The following is a 17,214-nucleotide window of genomic DNA, read 5'->3' as shown; positions in this document are numbered from 1 at the left end:
TTATTTCATTAAATTGCTTTAGTTTTTGAGAAACAATTTGTATTAACTATGTTCCTGTCTGCTGTTAATGTTTAGGCCATGGAGGTGGCTGGGGGTATTCTGCTCATTCTGTGGAAGCCATTCGCTTTTGTGCTGACACAGATATATTACTTGGAGGTCTTGGTCTGTTTGGTGGCAGAGGTGAATACACAGCAAAAATAAAGGTGAATTAACCAACAAAGAAAATAATTGAAAACAATCATATTTCTTTGCAACAGGGACAAGTTCAACAGTGTGTTGGAATGTGCTCCACTTGTTTGAATGAATGCAGCTTCAGTAACACTCAAAGCTCAACACCATCCAGGACAAAGCTGCGGTCCTTAAACAGTCATTCCTCCACAACTGGCAAACAGTGACAGCCATATTTACCATCGACAAAATGTACTGCTGCAATTCACCATGGCTCCTTCGACATTACCTTTAACCTCCGTTTACCAGAAGGACAAGGGCAGCAGATTGATGGGAGCACTTCCATCTGCAAGTTTCCCTGCACCTTGCACAGTAACCCAGTTTGGTGCTATATTGCAGTTCCATCCACTGTTGTTGGGTCAAATCTTGGAACTCGCTCCCTAATGGCACTGTGAATACCTACACCACATGAAGTGCAGTGGTTCAATTAGAGCTGGATAGTAAATGCTGTCCTTGTCAATGGCCCTCTTAGATTAGGTATATTCTTCGTTAGGATTCCCATTAAAAGAATAACAACTGTACAAAATTTTGGCACAGAGTGCTAGTGCTGGATTAATACAAATATAGTGTAAGTAGCAGAAAGCATCTTTTTTATCTGGCGTTGACAGTTTGGATTTATTGAGTCACCTAAGAAAGTAGGGGAAACATCAGATCCAGTTGCCTGTTCAGACATGTCACATGGTGACTTAACATAGAAGCCACAATAATGTTTTTTAAACAAATAACAGCAGCCTAAACTTAAATATAAAGTATTGAACCTGTTTTTCTTTTCCTCAAACTAGTTATTTGAGCTTGGACCTGATGGAGGAGATCATGAAACTGATGGTGACCTGCTGGCAGAAACTGATGTTCTGGCATATGATTGTGCTGCAAGGTACGTGTTAATCTATATTTGCAGAACTTTAAATTTGTCAACCTAGTTTGATAACCAGTGACATAATTTCCTTGAATTTTGGAATACCATTAGTGAATTAGTTCCTAGTTCACACATTCATATCAAAATAGAATTGATAGTAAGAGGTCCTACCTGTTGTAAAGCTGATGCAGTCTTTTGCTCTTTCTCATTTCTCTGTCCAATTTTTAAATGTACCAGTTATTAAGAGAAATAATTATACGGGACAGAAAGTTTGACCCAGCTAGTTGCACTGATCTTCCACTTGAATTTTAGTCCTAATCCAAAGTGTCTGCTCTCTTTTCATATCCCCAATAAGAAGTCTCTCAACACCAGGTTAAAATCCAGTAGGTTTATTTGGTAGCATGATCTTTCAGAGCACTGCCCCTTCATCAGGTGAAAGAGCAGTGCTCTGAAAGCTTGTGCTACCACATAAACCTGTTGGATTTTAACGTGCTGTTGAGAGACTTCTTACTGTGCTTACCCTAGTCCGACACCAGTATCTCCACGTAATGGTTTTCAAATCCTGGTATTTCCCACTTCCTTCAACTACCTAAATTCATAAGTACTGACATAGTCTCTGCCTCAACAATCAATTCTACCGTTTTGAATCTGTATAAAAGAAGGAAATTCCTATCTATATCCTAAATCTTTTGTATTTAATCTTGAATCTTGTTCCTCAATTCCTGGAAACTGTTCCTATCTACTCTGCCTAATTGCTTCATAGTAAACACTTCTTTGAAATCATACTTTAATCCTCTCAGCTGTGAGGTCTTCAGAACCAGAATCTCCAAATCCTTAGATCTTTCACTTCATCGGTTCCCCAATTTAACATATAATTGTTAATTTATTTTCCCAAACTGTATCACCACCTATTTACTGATGCTGAATTGTATATTTTATGTGTGCTTTGCTGATTTATTAATATCCTTTTTAAAGCTTCCTTTGCGTTCCACATTATTATTTACTTTGCCTCCTGTTTGCTACATTCTGCAGATTTAGACACCACTCCGTTTAGCCCTATATCTAAATCAATATCGTATGCAGTGAACAGAAACAATTTACTGGACGCTGCTAGCGATATGATTCTATTCCATGATTCTGTATTTTCACTACCTTCATCTCAGTAATTGATTAGTTTTATCAAATGCATTTTACACTGCCCTCTTTCACGGATTTTGGTTGATTAGAAAGCTTCTCTTCCCAATGAGCTGCTTGTGTTCCAGCAAATTGAATTTCAATATCCTTCTACTTATTATCAACTCCCCTATTGCCTTAGTCCACCTTTTTGAATAATGTTGTCCCAACCGCATGTCAATTCCTATTCTGATTATGAAATACTGCATTGCCTCATGCCAGGACACCAATAGAAGTTAATACTTCAGCCACACGGTCTCTGCTGTCTCAGTCTCTTTTTTTCAAAACCAGTTTGCCATGGTGTTTTCTTCCCTGGCACCAGGCATATCTTTGAATGTATTTTTTTTTATCTCTGCCTTCTTCAAAATCCCTTTTACTTCTGGCTTACTGTGCACTTGACAAATCAAAACAGTTTTGTCTTCCTTTAATTCCATCATAATGCATAACATGTTTAAAAAGCCTCCTCATTCTTGACCTGAACTACTCGATGCTATAAGATTTGTGGCTGTTTCTATGGTAACTGATTTCAGAGAGGGGCCAAACCATTGATTTCATAATTGCTTTAGCCATGGATATGACTTATTATTGAAAGAAGCAGACCTAAATGAGGGATATAAAATGTGTTTGGAGAGTTTGCTGGAGGCCACATTGAGCTGATTGAAAAACTTACAATAGACTTGATTAACTTTCATTGTTGGTTTAAAAAAAAACGACCAGGAAAGGGCAATTTTTTAAAAAGGTGTTATTTACAGAACAGCTTAGTGCTAACTTGCAACTTTTTCATTTTGAGTAGAGAAGGCTTTCAACTGTACTAACGTGTTTGTGTTGAGATTATTCATGATTTGTAAACTTAGTTGAATCAATTAAACTTAACTGGGTGACAAGGTGGCACAGGGTTACAGGAGTAGAGTTGGGGAGAGGGCCTGGATAAAATACTTTGTTAGACAGCTGGTGCATACTTGATGGGCTGAATGACCTCTTCTGCAGTATAAGGATTCTATGAATCTGTTCTATGATTGATGCAACAGAGCACAGCCACTTACAAGGTCCTTTGAGGCATAATTTTGATAGCTAAAATTAACAGTGTTTGCTCTGGTATTGATAATTTCTTAGAAGCATGGGCTGCCATAACTTCTTATAGAATCAGAGTGACCCTACAGTGCAGAAAGTGGCCATTTGGCCCATTGAGCCTGAACTAACGACAATCCAACCCAAGCCCCATCTCCATAACCCCACACATTTACCCTGTTAATCTCCCTGTCACTGAGGGGCAATGTAGCACGGCCAGTCCACCTAACCTGCATATCTTTGGACTGTGGGAGGAAACCGGAGTAAACCCAAGCAGCCACGGGGAGAATGTGCAAACTCCACACAGACAGTGACCCAAGGCTGGAATTGAACCTGGGTCCCTGGCGTTGTGAGGCAGCTGTGCCAACTTGCCTACAGTTTTCTAAAATTCAGAAACTGGACAAATCTTGAATAACAAGGACAATCTAGAAACATAAGAGCAACTTCTTTTCCTTTTTGCAAAGCACCCTGATACTTCACATGGGGTGCCATAAAACGTCAATTGAACAATTTGGTAATAATAAAGACTGCATTGGATTTAGAGTGCTTGGTGATAGTATCACATTAACTTGAGTGTAACAAAATGCTTATATAGTTTATAGTTTGGTTAAATGGTTAGCTTGCATTCTGTGTAAGTTTTTCTTTTTACTATTCAGCTCTGTCATGCATTTGTGATAGGGGTTCCAAACTATATTTTTTAGATTTCTTGAGTTTCATGTTGAACAGAAGCGTCTGTCTGAAATATATCAAAATGTTTGAATGTTATGTAATTTCTGCCAAGTCTTTGTTGCTATTATAAATCTGTCCACCTTTTGTAATTCTAGCTTCTTATATAAATGTGCACTTCCTGTAAATGCAGCTGCTTGCCAGTAATAGAGCTAAAGCACTTCAATTTTGCATGTCAGCTCCTTGGTATGTGTCGTAAAGAAATTCTTGTTATAACCAATTCTGTTTTCCTGCTTCCCAAATTGCTGTGTGCACAGCTAATAACTAAAAATATGGAAGGAATGAATGAGTTCTGTGCAGTATTATCCATTTATTCCCCCTCCACCAACTCTGCTTAACGTGAAAGCATATACTTCTATGAGCTTTGGCAGAGGAGATCAACCAATTTAACAAAATAAAGAATATGTTTCATACTGAATTCTGTTCACACGCTGTTTGTATTTTTCAGAGAGAAATACGCAATGATGTTTGATGAACCTGTGGTGTTGCAGGCTGGTTGGTGGTATGTGGCTTGGGCTCGAGTTTCAGGGCCCAGTAGTGATTGTGGATCCCACGGTCAGGCGTCTATCACCACTGATGATGGGTAAGATTCTTTGTCATTTCTGCTTGTTGGTAAAGATTTTCATTACACTTTATGTTCATTCTTCACATCAAACTGCCCAAGCTTCAGTATGTTGCAGCCAGAATCAAAGTTAGTGACTCCCTCTACTTTGCCAAAGTGCACTTCAAAACTAAACTGTGTGAATAGTTCCATTTTCCATGTCAGCCATTGCTTTGCTGTTTAGTGAGTTAGTGCTGTGGGCTGGTTTCCAAATGGAAGTAAAGTTGGGACCACTTGGATTTGAGCAAAACACACCTTTAATGGACTTGCATCCTATATGATTTGACTGAATCAAATTTGGGTCAGGAAGATGAAATCAAAATCATAGAATCTTATAGTGCGGAGGGAGACCATTCGGCCCATCATGTCTGCATCGACTATAATCCCACCAGGCCCTATCCCCATTACCCCATGCGTTTACCCCAGTTAGTCCCCCTGACTCTAAGGGGCAATTTAGCATGGCCAATCCACCTAACCCACACATCTTTGGACTGTTGGAGGAAACCTGAACACCTGGAAGAAACCCACGCTGACACACTCCACAATGACAGTGACCCAAGCTGGGAATTGAACCCGGGTCTCTGGTATTGTGAGGCAGCAGTGCTAACACCATTCCACCTTATATAATAATAGCTTAGTTAACAAAGCAGCAAATAAAAGCTGAAGGCAGTGTTTTAAATATACGTGTTCTTGTTTCAGTGTTGTTTTCCAGTTTAAAAGTTCTAAGAAGTCCAACAATGGGACAGATGTGAATGCAGGCCAGATACCACAGTTGCTGTACAGGTTGGTTATTACCAAAGCAGTTTTTGATTAATCATAAATAACCTGTTGGTAGAAGCATATTCTTTTTATCTTTGTTGCAGTTATAATTTGGGTGATTCACTTGCAAGAATTGCTTTGAATTTAATTGTCTTGGATGTAGGTTACCATCAAATGATGGAAGCTCTGGAAAAGGAAAGCAGCAACCCAGCGAACCGGTACATATTTTGAGGCGATCTTTTGCAAGGACTGTCTCAGTGGTGAGTGAACAAATTTGAATAAAAATTTTCAGTTCTCTATAATACATTAATGAATTCTGATCGATGTGAGATTTCTATATCAACTTAAAAGTTTCAAGCTGCAATTTTGTTGCTGGAGTGGCACATGCAGTTTTTGTTTGTAGCTGACTGATCAAAATTTAAATTGTTTCAGGATTATTTGGTTGAAATTGGTAAAATAAATAATTTTAAATGTGTAAAATTGAGAAAGGCAAGTATGCATTGAACTCCTTTCTAAAATCAAGATCTTACTGCATTCACTCAACCTGCAAATAATCATCGAGGCCAATATCCAGATAGCAATGATCTTCTGGTCCCGTTGACAGTGACGCACAGTTGTCAGTTCCCTGGCCATGGCAGATACAGAACCTTGTTGACAGATCTAAAACCAGACGATCCCACCATTGGCAAATAGCGGGCTGTCTCCGCTGTGACAAAACATGTCATGGGAGGGGCAGAAAACCCTACCCTCGATTTCTGTTACTCAAGATGACTGATTTACTTGCCCTTAAATTTGTATGGCAAGTGAACTGCTAGTGATGGACTCAGCTTGCTTTGTTTGGCATGTTGATAGGGGAGTTTTCAAGTCCCCTTGCTTCTGTCCATTCTGTAACAGTTTCACCCACACCTGCCCCATTGCTGAATATCCTGGATCCATCATTTCACTTACGCTTGTTGAAATATATTTGAGAGCGATTACTGTTTGGGAGGAAAATGGGGAGTGCCATTTTGACGTGGATTTACCATGACAAGTCATGTTTTGAAGCAAAATTAACAATATAAGTTTAGCCTACAAAATCTCAGTCCTTCAGAGTTCTGAAATCTGTTGTAGCAAAATGCCTTTAAGATTGTTAGCTAAAGGAAGGTTTGCTGGAAAATACTCCAATTTCTGTTGCATTAATTTTATCATTTGTACACTTCATTGGGTGTTTGCTTGGAAAAAAAAATGCTGGCACCAGAATAGTGATGGGTGTTATAAATTCATTCTAAAAAGAAAACTTGTGCACATGCAGAACCAGGTTTGTGTAAACATATGCTGCGCTGCACGACCATTTCATTAAATATATCAATACTTCAATTCTAAATGTAGGAATGTTTTGAATCATTGCTGAGCATTCTGCAGTGGAGTTGGACAACGCTGGTATTGGGAGTGGAGGAGTTGCAGGGCTTAAAAGGCTTTCAATATACAGCCACTCTTCTGGACTTGGAACGACTGAAATTTGTTGGTACTTGTTGCCTGCGACTGCTACGTGTCTACATCTGTGAGATATACCCTATATCAGGTACTGTTGGCCCAGAAAATACTTCACATTAAATTTGTGACATTCCAATAAAATATTAATTATGTTATTAAAATTAATTGATCAAGATGTGCCTTTCACTACTTTAAGTGGATCTAAGAATTGTAAAGTGAAGGCCTTGTGTCTGATCAACCTTAGATTCAGAGTGTATTTCATTCAGTCTGCTTGAGAATCATGTTTGTATGCGGCAATTAGCCATGCTTAGATGACTTGATAACTCTGATAAGTGAAGGGACACAACCAATTAAAAATGCCAACAAAACGATTCTAGGATCAAACTTTGTTCCCAGATTTGTGTTTTTTGTTTAGTGTCACAAGTAGGCTTACATTAACACTGCAATGAAGTTACTGTGAAAATCCCCTAGTCGCCACACTCCAGCGCCTATTCAGGTACACTGAGGGAGAATTTAACATAGCCAGTGCACCGAAACAGCATAGTTTCTGGACTGTGGAAGGAAACTGGAGCATCAGGAAGAAACCCGTGCAGACAAGCCAGGAATCGAACTCGGGCCTCTGGCCTTGAGAGGCCAGAGCATTAATCACTTTGCCATTGTGCCCCCCACTTGGTTAAACTGGCACTCTGATAGGTGCAAAGCATCAATATATTGGATATATATACTCCTTGAAATAGTTGTTGCCTTTTTTAGGTAACCCATGCCAAGATGAAACGTTTTGGCTGGGAATTTCTGCAACCGAGTGTAGGGTGTCGAAATTTGCTGATGACACCAAGATTGGTGGAACGGCAAATTGTGCGGAGGGTGTGGAGAGTCTACAGAAGGATCTAGATAGGCTGGGCGAATGGGCCAGGAAATGGCAAATGGAATTTAATGTTGGCAAGTGCGAGGTGGTCCACTTTGGTAGGAATAATGGTAGGAAGGATTATCACTTACGTGGAGGAAAAACTGCAGCAGGTGACGGTGCAGAGGGACCTCGGGGTCCTTGTGCATGAGTCGCAAAAACCCAGCTTGCAGGTGTAGCAGGTGATCAGGAAGGCGAATGGGATGCTGGCCTTCATAGCGAGGGGGATTGAATATAAAAGTAGGGAGGTCTTGCTGCGGCTGTATAGGGCATTGGTGAGGCCGCAGCTGGAGTACTGTGTGCAGTTTTGGTCGCCGTACTTACGCAAGGATATTTTGGCCTTGGAAGGAGTGCAGAGGAGGTTTACTAGGCTGATGCCGGAGTTGAGGGGGTTGAGCTATGAGGAGAGGCTGAATAAACTAGGCTTGTACTCGTTAGAGTTTAGAAGAATGAGGGGAGATCTCATTGGGACGTATAAGATGATGAATGGGATGGATAGGATAGAGGTGGAGAGACTCTTCCCGCTCAGAAAGGATAATAGGACTAGGGGGCACAGCCTCAAGGTAAAGGGGGGGCGGTTTAGAACGGAGTTGAGGAGGAACTTCTTCACTCAAAGGGTGGTGAATCTCTGGAATTCTCTGCCCGTTGAAGTGGTGGAGGCTGCCTCGCTAAATATTTTTAAGACGCGGGTTGATGGGTTTTTGATAAGCGAGGGGATTAAGGGTTCTGGGGAGAGGGCGGGAATGTGGAACTGAGCCACAACAGATCAGCCACGATCTTATTGAATGGCGGGGCAGGCTCGAAGGGCTAGATGGCCTACTCCTGCTCCTATTTCTTATGTTCTTATGCTATAAATTTCTTCCTTTTAAAGAGATTGGGTGAAAGGTCACTGCCTGGTCTCACTCTTTTACCGAATGTACACTCTAACTTTGAGTTTGAATGCTTATTTCTTCAGTTTTATGCATTTCTTTTGCTGCTATCTTATTTCATTTTTCTCCCAGTTTTGTGCAGCAACTGCTTTACTTCTCAAGGCAAATTGCTTCCTGTACCATTTGTTCTTGGGGAAGTACCCACAGTCAGCAATTAACTGAACAATTAGTGATGTTTGTGTGAGAGCAAGATATTCGTGTCTGGCCTTTCCTCATACGAAACTATGACTTTGTTTTACTTATGATGGGTAAACCAGTTTTGCTTCAGTGTGTTTAAAAAAAAATTACACTTGCAATCTAGTAGTGTTTCAGATCATGCATTTCACAGTTTGTATGCATCTAAGCATGAGTTCAACATTCTTCAGTTCAGCCAAAATGACCATGACAAGTTTGATTAAGTGGCAAGTGCATTCAAATATGTTGACTTTTTTTTTATTTTGACTTGCAGCTGGTGCTAAAGCAGTGGTGGAGGAAACGAGCAAGCTGGCAGAATGTGTGGGAAAGACCCGGTCTCTACTGAGAAAAATTTTATCTGAAGGAATTGATCATTGTATGCTGCGGCTTGACAATGATCCTCATGGCTACCATTCACAACCCAAAACTCTATTAGAAGCTGTTCTTCAGGAGTGCCACAACACGTTTACAGCCTGCTTTCATTCTTTTTATCCTACACCTGGATTGCAGTGGGCTTGTCTTTGTGACTTGCTTAATTGCCTAGATCAGGTAAGTCTGCGAGAAGAAGAATGATAATTTTGCTGTTTTAGTAGAGGTTTAGTTCTTCTGGATCTACTCTCCCTGAATTTGATTAAAATATCTGGTTTATTTTTACTAGAATAAAGTCTGATAATTTTCTGTTGCATCAAGAGCTAAAATTGATGGAGACTTATTGACTTGGTGTGTTTTTGTATATATTATATGCATGTGTCTTTTATAAATTCTAATTTTGATTGTAAATCTCTATCACTAATATTTTGCATTCAAATACAGTAAATTTACACATGTACAGTGGTAGAAAATTCTCAACATTGGACCTTTATCTCTGAATGCTCTAAACCTAAGTGGTGTGGGATAACTAGTTACGGAGAACTATGTATTGATTGTGCTTGACACTATGTGGAGTATAGCAGTAGAGCCAGCAGTTTGGGGAAACAAACTACCTGACCTGGACGGTAAGCCATGTTATTGAGTCTGCAGGTGGGCGCACCCACTTGTACCTGGCGAACAAAACAAAGTACTTGTCATGGAAGAACCCTTCAGCTTAAGGGAGAGTGCAAATTGCAGCTCACAGCATAGTTTTTGTTTTGCCAGCTATACTCTGAGCTAGATAGCAACTGTCTCAGACTGGGTGTGTGATATAAATGGAAACCTAAGGGTGAAGTGGGAATCTGTTGTGAATTTCTTTGCATATTTTTGAAAATGTAGTTTCATTTTAGCGCAGCTATAGTCATCCTTCCTTAAGTCCAAGGGTGGGTGGAAGACTTAGTCATAGAGTCATAGAAGATTACAGCATGGAAACAAGCCCTTCGGCCCAACTCATCCATGCCACCCCTTTTTTAAACTCCTAATGCGATTACTGTCACTAGAGAGGTAGTGCTTGATCGAGTAGCACTGATGGTGGACAAGTCCCCAGGACCGGATGGAATGCATCCCAGAGTTCTGAAGGAAATGGCAGAGGTGATAGTGGGTGCCTTAGTGATTAGTTACCAAACGTCGCTGGATTCCGGGGAAGTGCTGGAAGATTGGAAAACGGCTTATGTTACGCCGCTGTTTAAAAAAGGTAGCAGGCAAAAGGCAGGGAATTATAGGCCGGTTAGTTTAACGTCTGTTGTTGGAAAAATGCTTGAATCCGTCATCAAAGAAGAAATAGCGAGGCACCTAGAAAAGAATTATTTGATAGAGCAGACGCAGCACGGATTTGTTAAGGGGAAGTCGTGTTTGACAAATTTATTGGAATTCTATGAGGATGTGACTAGTGCGGTAGACAGAGGGGAACCGGTGGATGTAGTGTTTCTCGATTTTTCAAAAGGTGTTTGATAAGGTGCCGCACAAAAGGTTGCTTCAGAAGGTTAGAGGGCATGGAGTTGGGGGTAAGGTGTTAGCGTGGATAGAGGATTGACTGTCTAATAGGAGGCAGAGAGTTGGTATCAATGGGTGCTATTCTGATTGGTGACTAGTGGAGTGCCGCAGGGATTGGTGCTGGGGCCTCAGCTATTTACCATTTATATAGGTGATCTGGAGGAGGGGGCCAAGTGTAGGGTAACGAAATTTGCTGATGTCACAAAGATGAATGGAAAAGCTAATTGCGTGGAGGGTGTGGAAAGTCTGCAGAGGGATCTAGATAGGCTGAGTGAGTGGGCGAGGACCTGGCAGATGGAGTACAATGTTAGCAAGTGTGAGGTTATCCACTTTGGCAGGAATAATAGTAGGAGGGATTACTATTTAAAGGACGAAAAGCTGCAGCATGCTATGGTGCAGAGGGACCTGGGGGTCCTTGTACACGAGTCGCAAAAACCCAGTCTGCAGGTGCAGCAGGTGATCAAGAAGGCGAATGGAATGCTGGCCTTTATAGCGAGGTGGATAGAATATAAAAGCAGGGAGGTCTTGCTGCAACTGTACAGGGCATTGGTGAGGCCGTAGCTGGAGTACTGTGTGCAGTTTTGGTCGCTGCACTTGCGCAAGGATATTTTGGCCTTGGAGGGAGTGCAGAGGAGGTTCACTAGGCTGACACCGGAGATGAGGGGGTTGGACCATGAAGAGAGACTAAATAGACTGGGTCTGTACTCGTTGGAGTTTAAAAGGATGAGGGGAGATCTTATAGAGACGTATAAGATAATGAAAGGGATGGGTAGGGTAGAGGTAGAGAGATTCTTCCCGCTCAGAAAGGACAACAGGACTAGAGGGCACCGCCTCAAGATGAGGGGGGGGGGTGCAGTTTAGAACAGAGTTGAGGAGGAACTTCTTCATTCAAAGGGTGGTGAATCTCTGGAATTCTCTGCCCGTTGTAGTGGTGGAGGCTACCTCTCTAAATATATTTAAGTCACGGGTAGATAGGTTTTTGGTAGACAAGGGAATTGAGGGTTATGGGGAGAAAGCGGGAAAGTGGAACTGAGCCACTTCAGATCAGCCATGACCTTATTGAATGGTGGGGCAGGCTCGAAGGGCTAGATGGCCTACTCCTGCTCCTACTACTTATGTTCTTATGTTCTAAGCAAATGCAAATTGCCTGCATTTAGTCCATATCCCTCTATACCCATCTTACCCATGTAACTATCTAAATACTTTTTAAAAGACAAAATTGTACCCGCCTCTACTACCTTTGGCAGCTTGTTCTAGACACCACCCTCTGTGAAAAAATTGCCCCTCTGGGCACTTTTGTATCTCTCCCTTCTCACCTTAAACTTATGCCCTCTAATCTTAAACTTCCCTACCTTTGGGAAAAGATATTGACTATCTAACTAATCTGTGCACCGCATTATTTTGTAGGCTTGAAAGTTTTTTGTTGGACATCTGGTTTCACCATACTTATATTACTTACATACTTATATACTTACATATATTATCAAATAAATAGGTTGGACTAAAACCTGGTGTTGTCAGACTTTTTACTGTGTTCACCATACTTTGTCAGACCTAACTGGATCATAGCAAGTAGACCTTGTTCTCCTGTGCTACAGTTCACTGTCCCCGGCTCTTCCTCAAATAAAGGATAATCTATGGTGTTTCTTTTCCTCCAACACAAGCCATCTCCAATAACCTATCTGTCTTGCTTCCCCCATTCTGACCTAAAACAAGTGTGAGAAGCCGCTGAACTTCATTATCACCATTGTTCTGTGCATCACCACCTTTTCCTTGCTCACCAAGCCTCACTTTCTCCAAATTTATAAAATGAACCCTCATCTTCCTCTAGTTTCTCTACAATCTTCCCCTATGTTCTTTCCAAACCCATTTTGTTCATGAGACCCACTTCCTGCTTTCTCAGTTTTTCTGCTGACCTGCTAATTTTGCTTCCTGGTCCCCATGCTACCTGATACTTTAAGCAGTTCCCTGTTTTCGCTTACTGTTTTCCTCTTTTTCAGAACTGCTGTCTACAGCTCTCTTCTCTAAATCCTCCCTTGAACCCACTCTTTGCCCATTTCTAATCTTCCTTTCCACTCAAGTCCTTGAATGTGTTTTGCCTCCCAACTGCATGTCCGTTTTTCCCAGTTTCATATTTAACCCTTCTCAATCTGGTTTGCACCCTGTCAGGGCACTGATTTGCCCTCAAAGTCACAGGTTGCACTCATTGCGACCATGGTGCACTGTTCATCCTTTACCTTCAGTCTTTGTGCTGAACCGCACAATCCTTCTTCCTTGGGTATCCTCCATTGGCCATCTGAATGGGACTGCCCTTGGGTTAGTGAACAGTTGAATAATCAAAATTGATCTTAAAACAAAATACCTGCAGACTGGGAAATTTCCTGTATTTTTAAAAATTATATATTTGGCAATTAATCTGTTTTCTTGTCAGGACATACAGGAAGCTAACTTCAAGACGTCAAGCAGTCGGTTACTTGCAGCGGTCATGTCTGCACTGTGCCACTCTTCAGTCAAGCTGACAACAATCCTACCCATTGCCTATGATGGTGAAGTGCTGCTTCGCTCTTTGGTGAAGCAGAGTAGCACAGAGAATGAATCAGCTATGGTTCACAGATTTGCCCTATTAGTGGCTCATATGGAGAAGCTCAGCCAGGTGAGAACAGCAAAAAATTTTTGTCTTGTATTTCAGTGTTTCCCATCGGTTGAAGGCTGCACTAGCCAGTTGAGCAGTCTACATTGATATGTCTCCCTCTATTGACACCAACAATAGTGTCACTACAAAACTGTGATGGGTCTTATTTCTGTTTAATGCTCTATTTGCAAAATTACTGATATTGATTGTCCATTTGGATGAATGATGTGAAATTGTAAAACTGTAAAAGTGAACGAAGATTCGGCTGAGCATCAAATACATCCTTGCCATCAGTGGTGACGGGACGTGAATGGCCGGAGAATCCCAGCCTTAGTTTACCGCCTCACCAGTCGTATAACAACTCCAGAAGTTGCGCAAGCAAAAATTTGAGTTTGAAACAGGAATCTGGTTCACAGGAGCCCAATCAAAGATTTTCCAAAAATTTTTTTTTGACTTCTGAAAAATGTATACCTCTACACAATATTACTGAAATTTTAAAGGATTAACAAACTGTAACCTCTTATTATAATATCGCATAGTTAATGTGGAATACTGAAACTTGAACTGATCTGTTGACAGGAATTTGAATCAATAGTAAGAATAAAGATTATTCTTGGATATGCAATAAAATCATGATTTATTTTCCCCTAGATTGAAGAAAACATTACAAGTATGACCAGTTTTCGAGAAGTCCTAGAAAAAATGTTGGTTATTGTAGTGCTTCCAGTTCGAAAGATACTCAGGAGAGAGGTAGAACTCTTTTCTCCACTTCTAGTCTCCAATACTTGTGGCCTACTTGCCAGTATAGTGAGTGAACTCACTGCATCAGCACTGGGATCTGAGGTAAGGGGGCAGATCTGCATTAACCTATCTAAGTAAGAAGTCTCTCAACATCAGGTTAAAGTTCAACAGGTTTATTTGATAGTAAACGCCACTAGCTTTCGGGGTTTGCCTACTCCAGGACTTGAGCATCAAAATTAAAGCTGACATTCCCTTTGAGGGGTTGCTGCACTGTTGGTGCCACCTTTCAGATGAGATGCTAAACCAAGTCAACATCGGCACTGATGTCTGTGTAAAGATGCCAAATGAGCTAGCCACTGTCATTGGCCATATTACAGGTTATGCTGTAAATATAGGAAGAAATAAAAAAATGAATGAAATGATACGAGATATATTTGGGGGGAAAAATAGATTTGACCTATACCACACCTGCATTGCTGAAGATGTAAGTCAGAGATGGCAGGTAGACAATGAACTAGAAAATGAGGAAGAAAATTGTCCAGCAAGTTAGGACCCAATTAATCATCAAGCTCCTGTAATGTATTGCTTTATCTCCAGCTCTTGCAATGTTAACCATAAAAACAGAATTCGTCAAAAAGGAATGAGACATTGATACCAAGCTATTTTGGGATGGGGTAATGTTTAGTATTCCATATTGCTTCTGCGTTGTAAATACTGCATAACACTATGTAAGATTAGAGAAATCTGTATCCTGTTAAAGATTAGCCTTATTGAACATTTTGATTGCCTTCACAGGTTGATGGATTGAGTTCTCTCCATTCTGTCAAAGCCACACCAAACCGGTTTGCTAAAACCAGTCAAGGGCGAAGTTGGAACACTGGCAATGGGTCGCCGGATGCAATTTGCTTCTCTGTGGACAAACCTGGGGTAGTTGTGGTAGGGTACCATGTATATGGAGGAGGTGGCATTCATGAATATGAGCTGGAAGTGTTGGTAGATGATGTAAGTTTATTCGTTTTGTGTTTAAACTTGAAATGAATTGTTGTCTTCTTGAGTAAATGTTATTCTGAAGATTCCAATGACACTCCCTTGATTAAATATTTTTTGACAGAGTGAGCACACTGGTGATTCAGCACATTCTCACAGGTGGACTTCCTTAGAACTAGTAAAAGGGACTTACAGCACCGATGACTCCTCCAGCGACACAGCAGAAATTAGACTGGATAAAGCTGTCCCACTAAAGGTAGGAAGCAATGTGAAAAGAGACAGCCTTTTCTCAGAAAAGTTTAAATAACACATTTGGGTTTTGTAGCAGATAAATTCTATGGGGCCAGCACTTAAGTAATTTAAAAGCTGATTTAAAGTATTGTGAGAAATAATTTTATGAATTTCTTGCATGAATATATTTTATACTTAGCTTTTGGATTCCTGTGTAATGCTTGCTGAATTTATTGCAATTCCAGGAAAATGTGAAATATGCAGTACGCTTAAGGAACTATGGAAGTCGTACTGCAAATGGAGATGGAGGGATGACTACGATTCAGTGCCCAGATGGTGTAACCTTCACTTTTAGTACTTGTAGCCTCAGCAGTAATGGAACTAATCAAACTCGAGGTCAAATCCCTCAGGTACTTTATTATAGGTAAGAATGCACATTTCCATTTTCAATTAAGATTTCCTAGTCTGGTGATGTGATAATTCAGTACGTTTATGAAAACCTTATTTAAAGATATTCCAAGTGTCCAAGAAATACCTGTAGCTGTTGCATATGTGTATTATATAGTGGTATTCTCGCCCCAGTGCATTTCAGATTTGGATACACCAAAACATGAAGAAACCTACTCAAGAAAGGTGAAAAGATGCAAGAATTTGTGCTATATAACTCATCTTGCTGATATTTTAAAATTGCCTTTTTATGCTGCAGTCATGTATTTCTTCCCGCAGCTCTGCACTGACTACAATCCCACCCAGGCCCTATCCCCGTAATGCCACACATTTACCCCACTAATCCCTCTGATCTACGCATCCCAGGATGCGTAGGGACAATTTAATCTGGCCAATGCACCTAGCTTGCACATCTTTGGAGTGTGGAAGGAAACCGGAGCACCCAGAGGAAACCCATGTAGACACAAGGAGAACATGCAAACTCCACACAGATTGCATACCCAAGCTGGTAATCAAACCCAGATATCTGGAGTCATGAGGCAGCAGTGCTAACCACTGTGCCACCATGCTGCCCATGTGTTATGAAAGACACCAAGCAAGAGTATTTAGTCAACACTATGATTGAAACTCATAGCTTTGTGATTAGAAAGCTTAGCTCTTCATTGCCCCAATGTGTCTGTCTTATACCTAAATAAAAGTTTTGACTAAACAATTTGCTGCACGAGGAAGAAATTTCTTCTGTTGGTAGCTTGGCACAATTCATTTACAGAGGATAAATGTTCCTTAATAATTGGCAACAATGTGCTCATGAGCCCATCCTAATAAAGTATTGAATTGTCCGCCAAACTCAATTTGCAGAAAAACTTAATAGGTAACAGTAAGAGTAGAAACCATCAGCCTTGGTTGGCTGGATCCAAACCCGGTAGTAAATGTAGTGCCAACACTACATCACCCATTCCTTCTATCTACGCATAATATTTCAGTTGCAAAGTCATTAAATCATCCTAATTAAAATCAAGGAATTGGAAATGCACAGTGAGTTAATTAGTATCTATAAAGAGGGAATGTTTGTGACATTTCAGATGTATACGCTTCATCAGACTGAAGGCTAAGGGCTGTGTGGTAAGATTGGAAAAATAGAATGTGGGGCAAGAGAGCTAATATGCACTAACCAGATTGAGTTACTGTCTTAAATGATTTACATTCTGCTGAGTAGAAGATCACTGCAAAAAATGGTTAGTAAGATACTGCCGATGTGTAGGCAAGCAAAAAGCTTGAAAATATTGGAAAGCAGAATGAAAGGATGCAAGAGATGTTAGAGTGAAAGCATGAGAGAAAGCAATATCGGCAAATGCAGAAGATCTGAAATTAAAATAGAAAATG

At 40.7% G+C, this 17,214-nt stretch overlaps 1 protein-coding gene across 11 annotated transcripts in view; it reads left to right on the top strand.

The window, feature by feature from the left end:
* mycbp2 (MYC binding protein 2) overlaps window positions 1–17,214 on the top strand; it is a 175,416-nt gene that overhangs the window by 77,101 nt on the left and 81,101 nt on the right. For all 11 annotated transcript variants that reach the window (XM_080198119.1, XM_080198120.1, XM_080198125.1 and 8 more), the window contains 12 exons: window positions 76–203; window positions 1,011–1,102; window positions 4,500–4,634; window positions 5,352–5,435; window positions 5,575–5,671; window positions 6,780–6,972; window positions 9,166–9,440; window positions 13,225–13,446; window positions 14,077–14,268; window positions 14,962–15,168; window positions 15,278–15,409; window positions 15,630–15,808. In XM_080198119.1, the coding sequence (XP_080054245.1) occupies window positions 76–203; window positions 1,011–1,102; window positions 4,500–4,634; window positions 5,352–5,435; window positions 5,575–5,671; window positions 6,780–6,972; window positions 9,166–9,440; window positions 13,225–13,446; window positions 14,077–14,268; window positions 14,962–15,168; window positions 15,278–15,409; window positions 15,630–15,808 (1,936 nt within the window). The remainder of the gene's footprint in view (window positions 1–75; window positions 204–1,010; window positions 1,103–4,499; window positions 4,635–5,351; window positions 5,436–5,574; window positions 5,672–6,779; window positions 6,973–9,165; window positions 9,441–13,224; window positions 13,447–14,076; window positions 14,269–14,961; window positions 15,169–15,277; window positions 15,410–15,629; window positions 15,809–17,214) is intronic.

The sequence above is a fragment of the Carcharhinus amblyrhynchos genome, chromosome 10 (assembly GCF_965287045.1).
Source record: "Carcharhinus amblyrhynchos chromosome 10, sCarAmb.v2.hapA, whole genome shotgun sequence".
Taxonomy (NCBI): Eukaryota; Metazoa; Chordata; class Chondrichthyes; order Carcharhiniformes; family Carcharhinidae; genus Carcharhinus; species Carcharhinus amblyrhynchos.
Note: the sequence above shows the minus strand (reverse complement) of the source record. Positions and strands in the feature narration are given on the sequence as shown.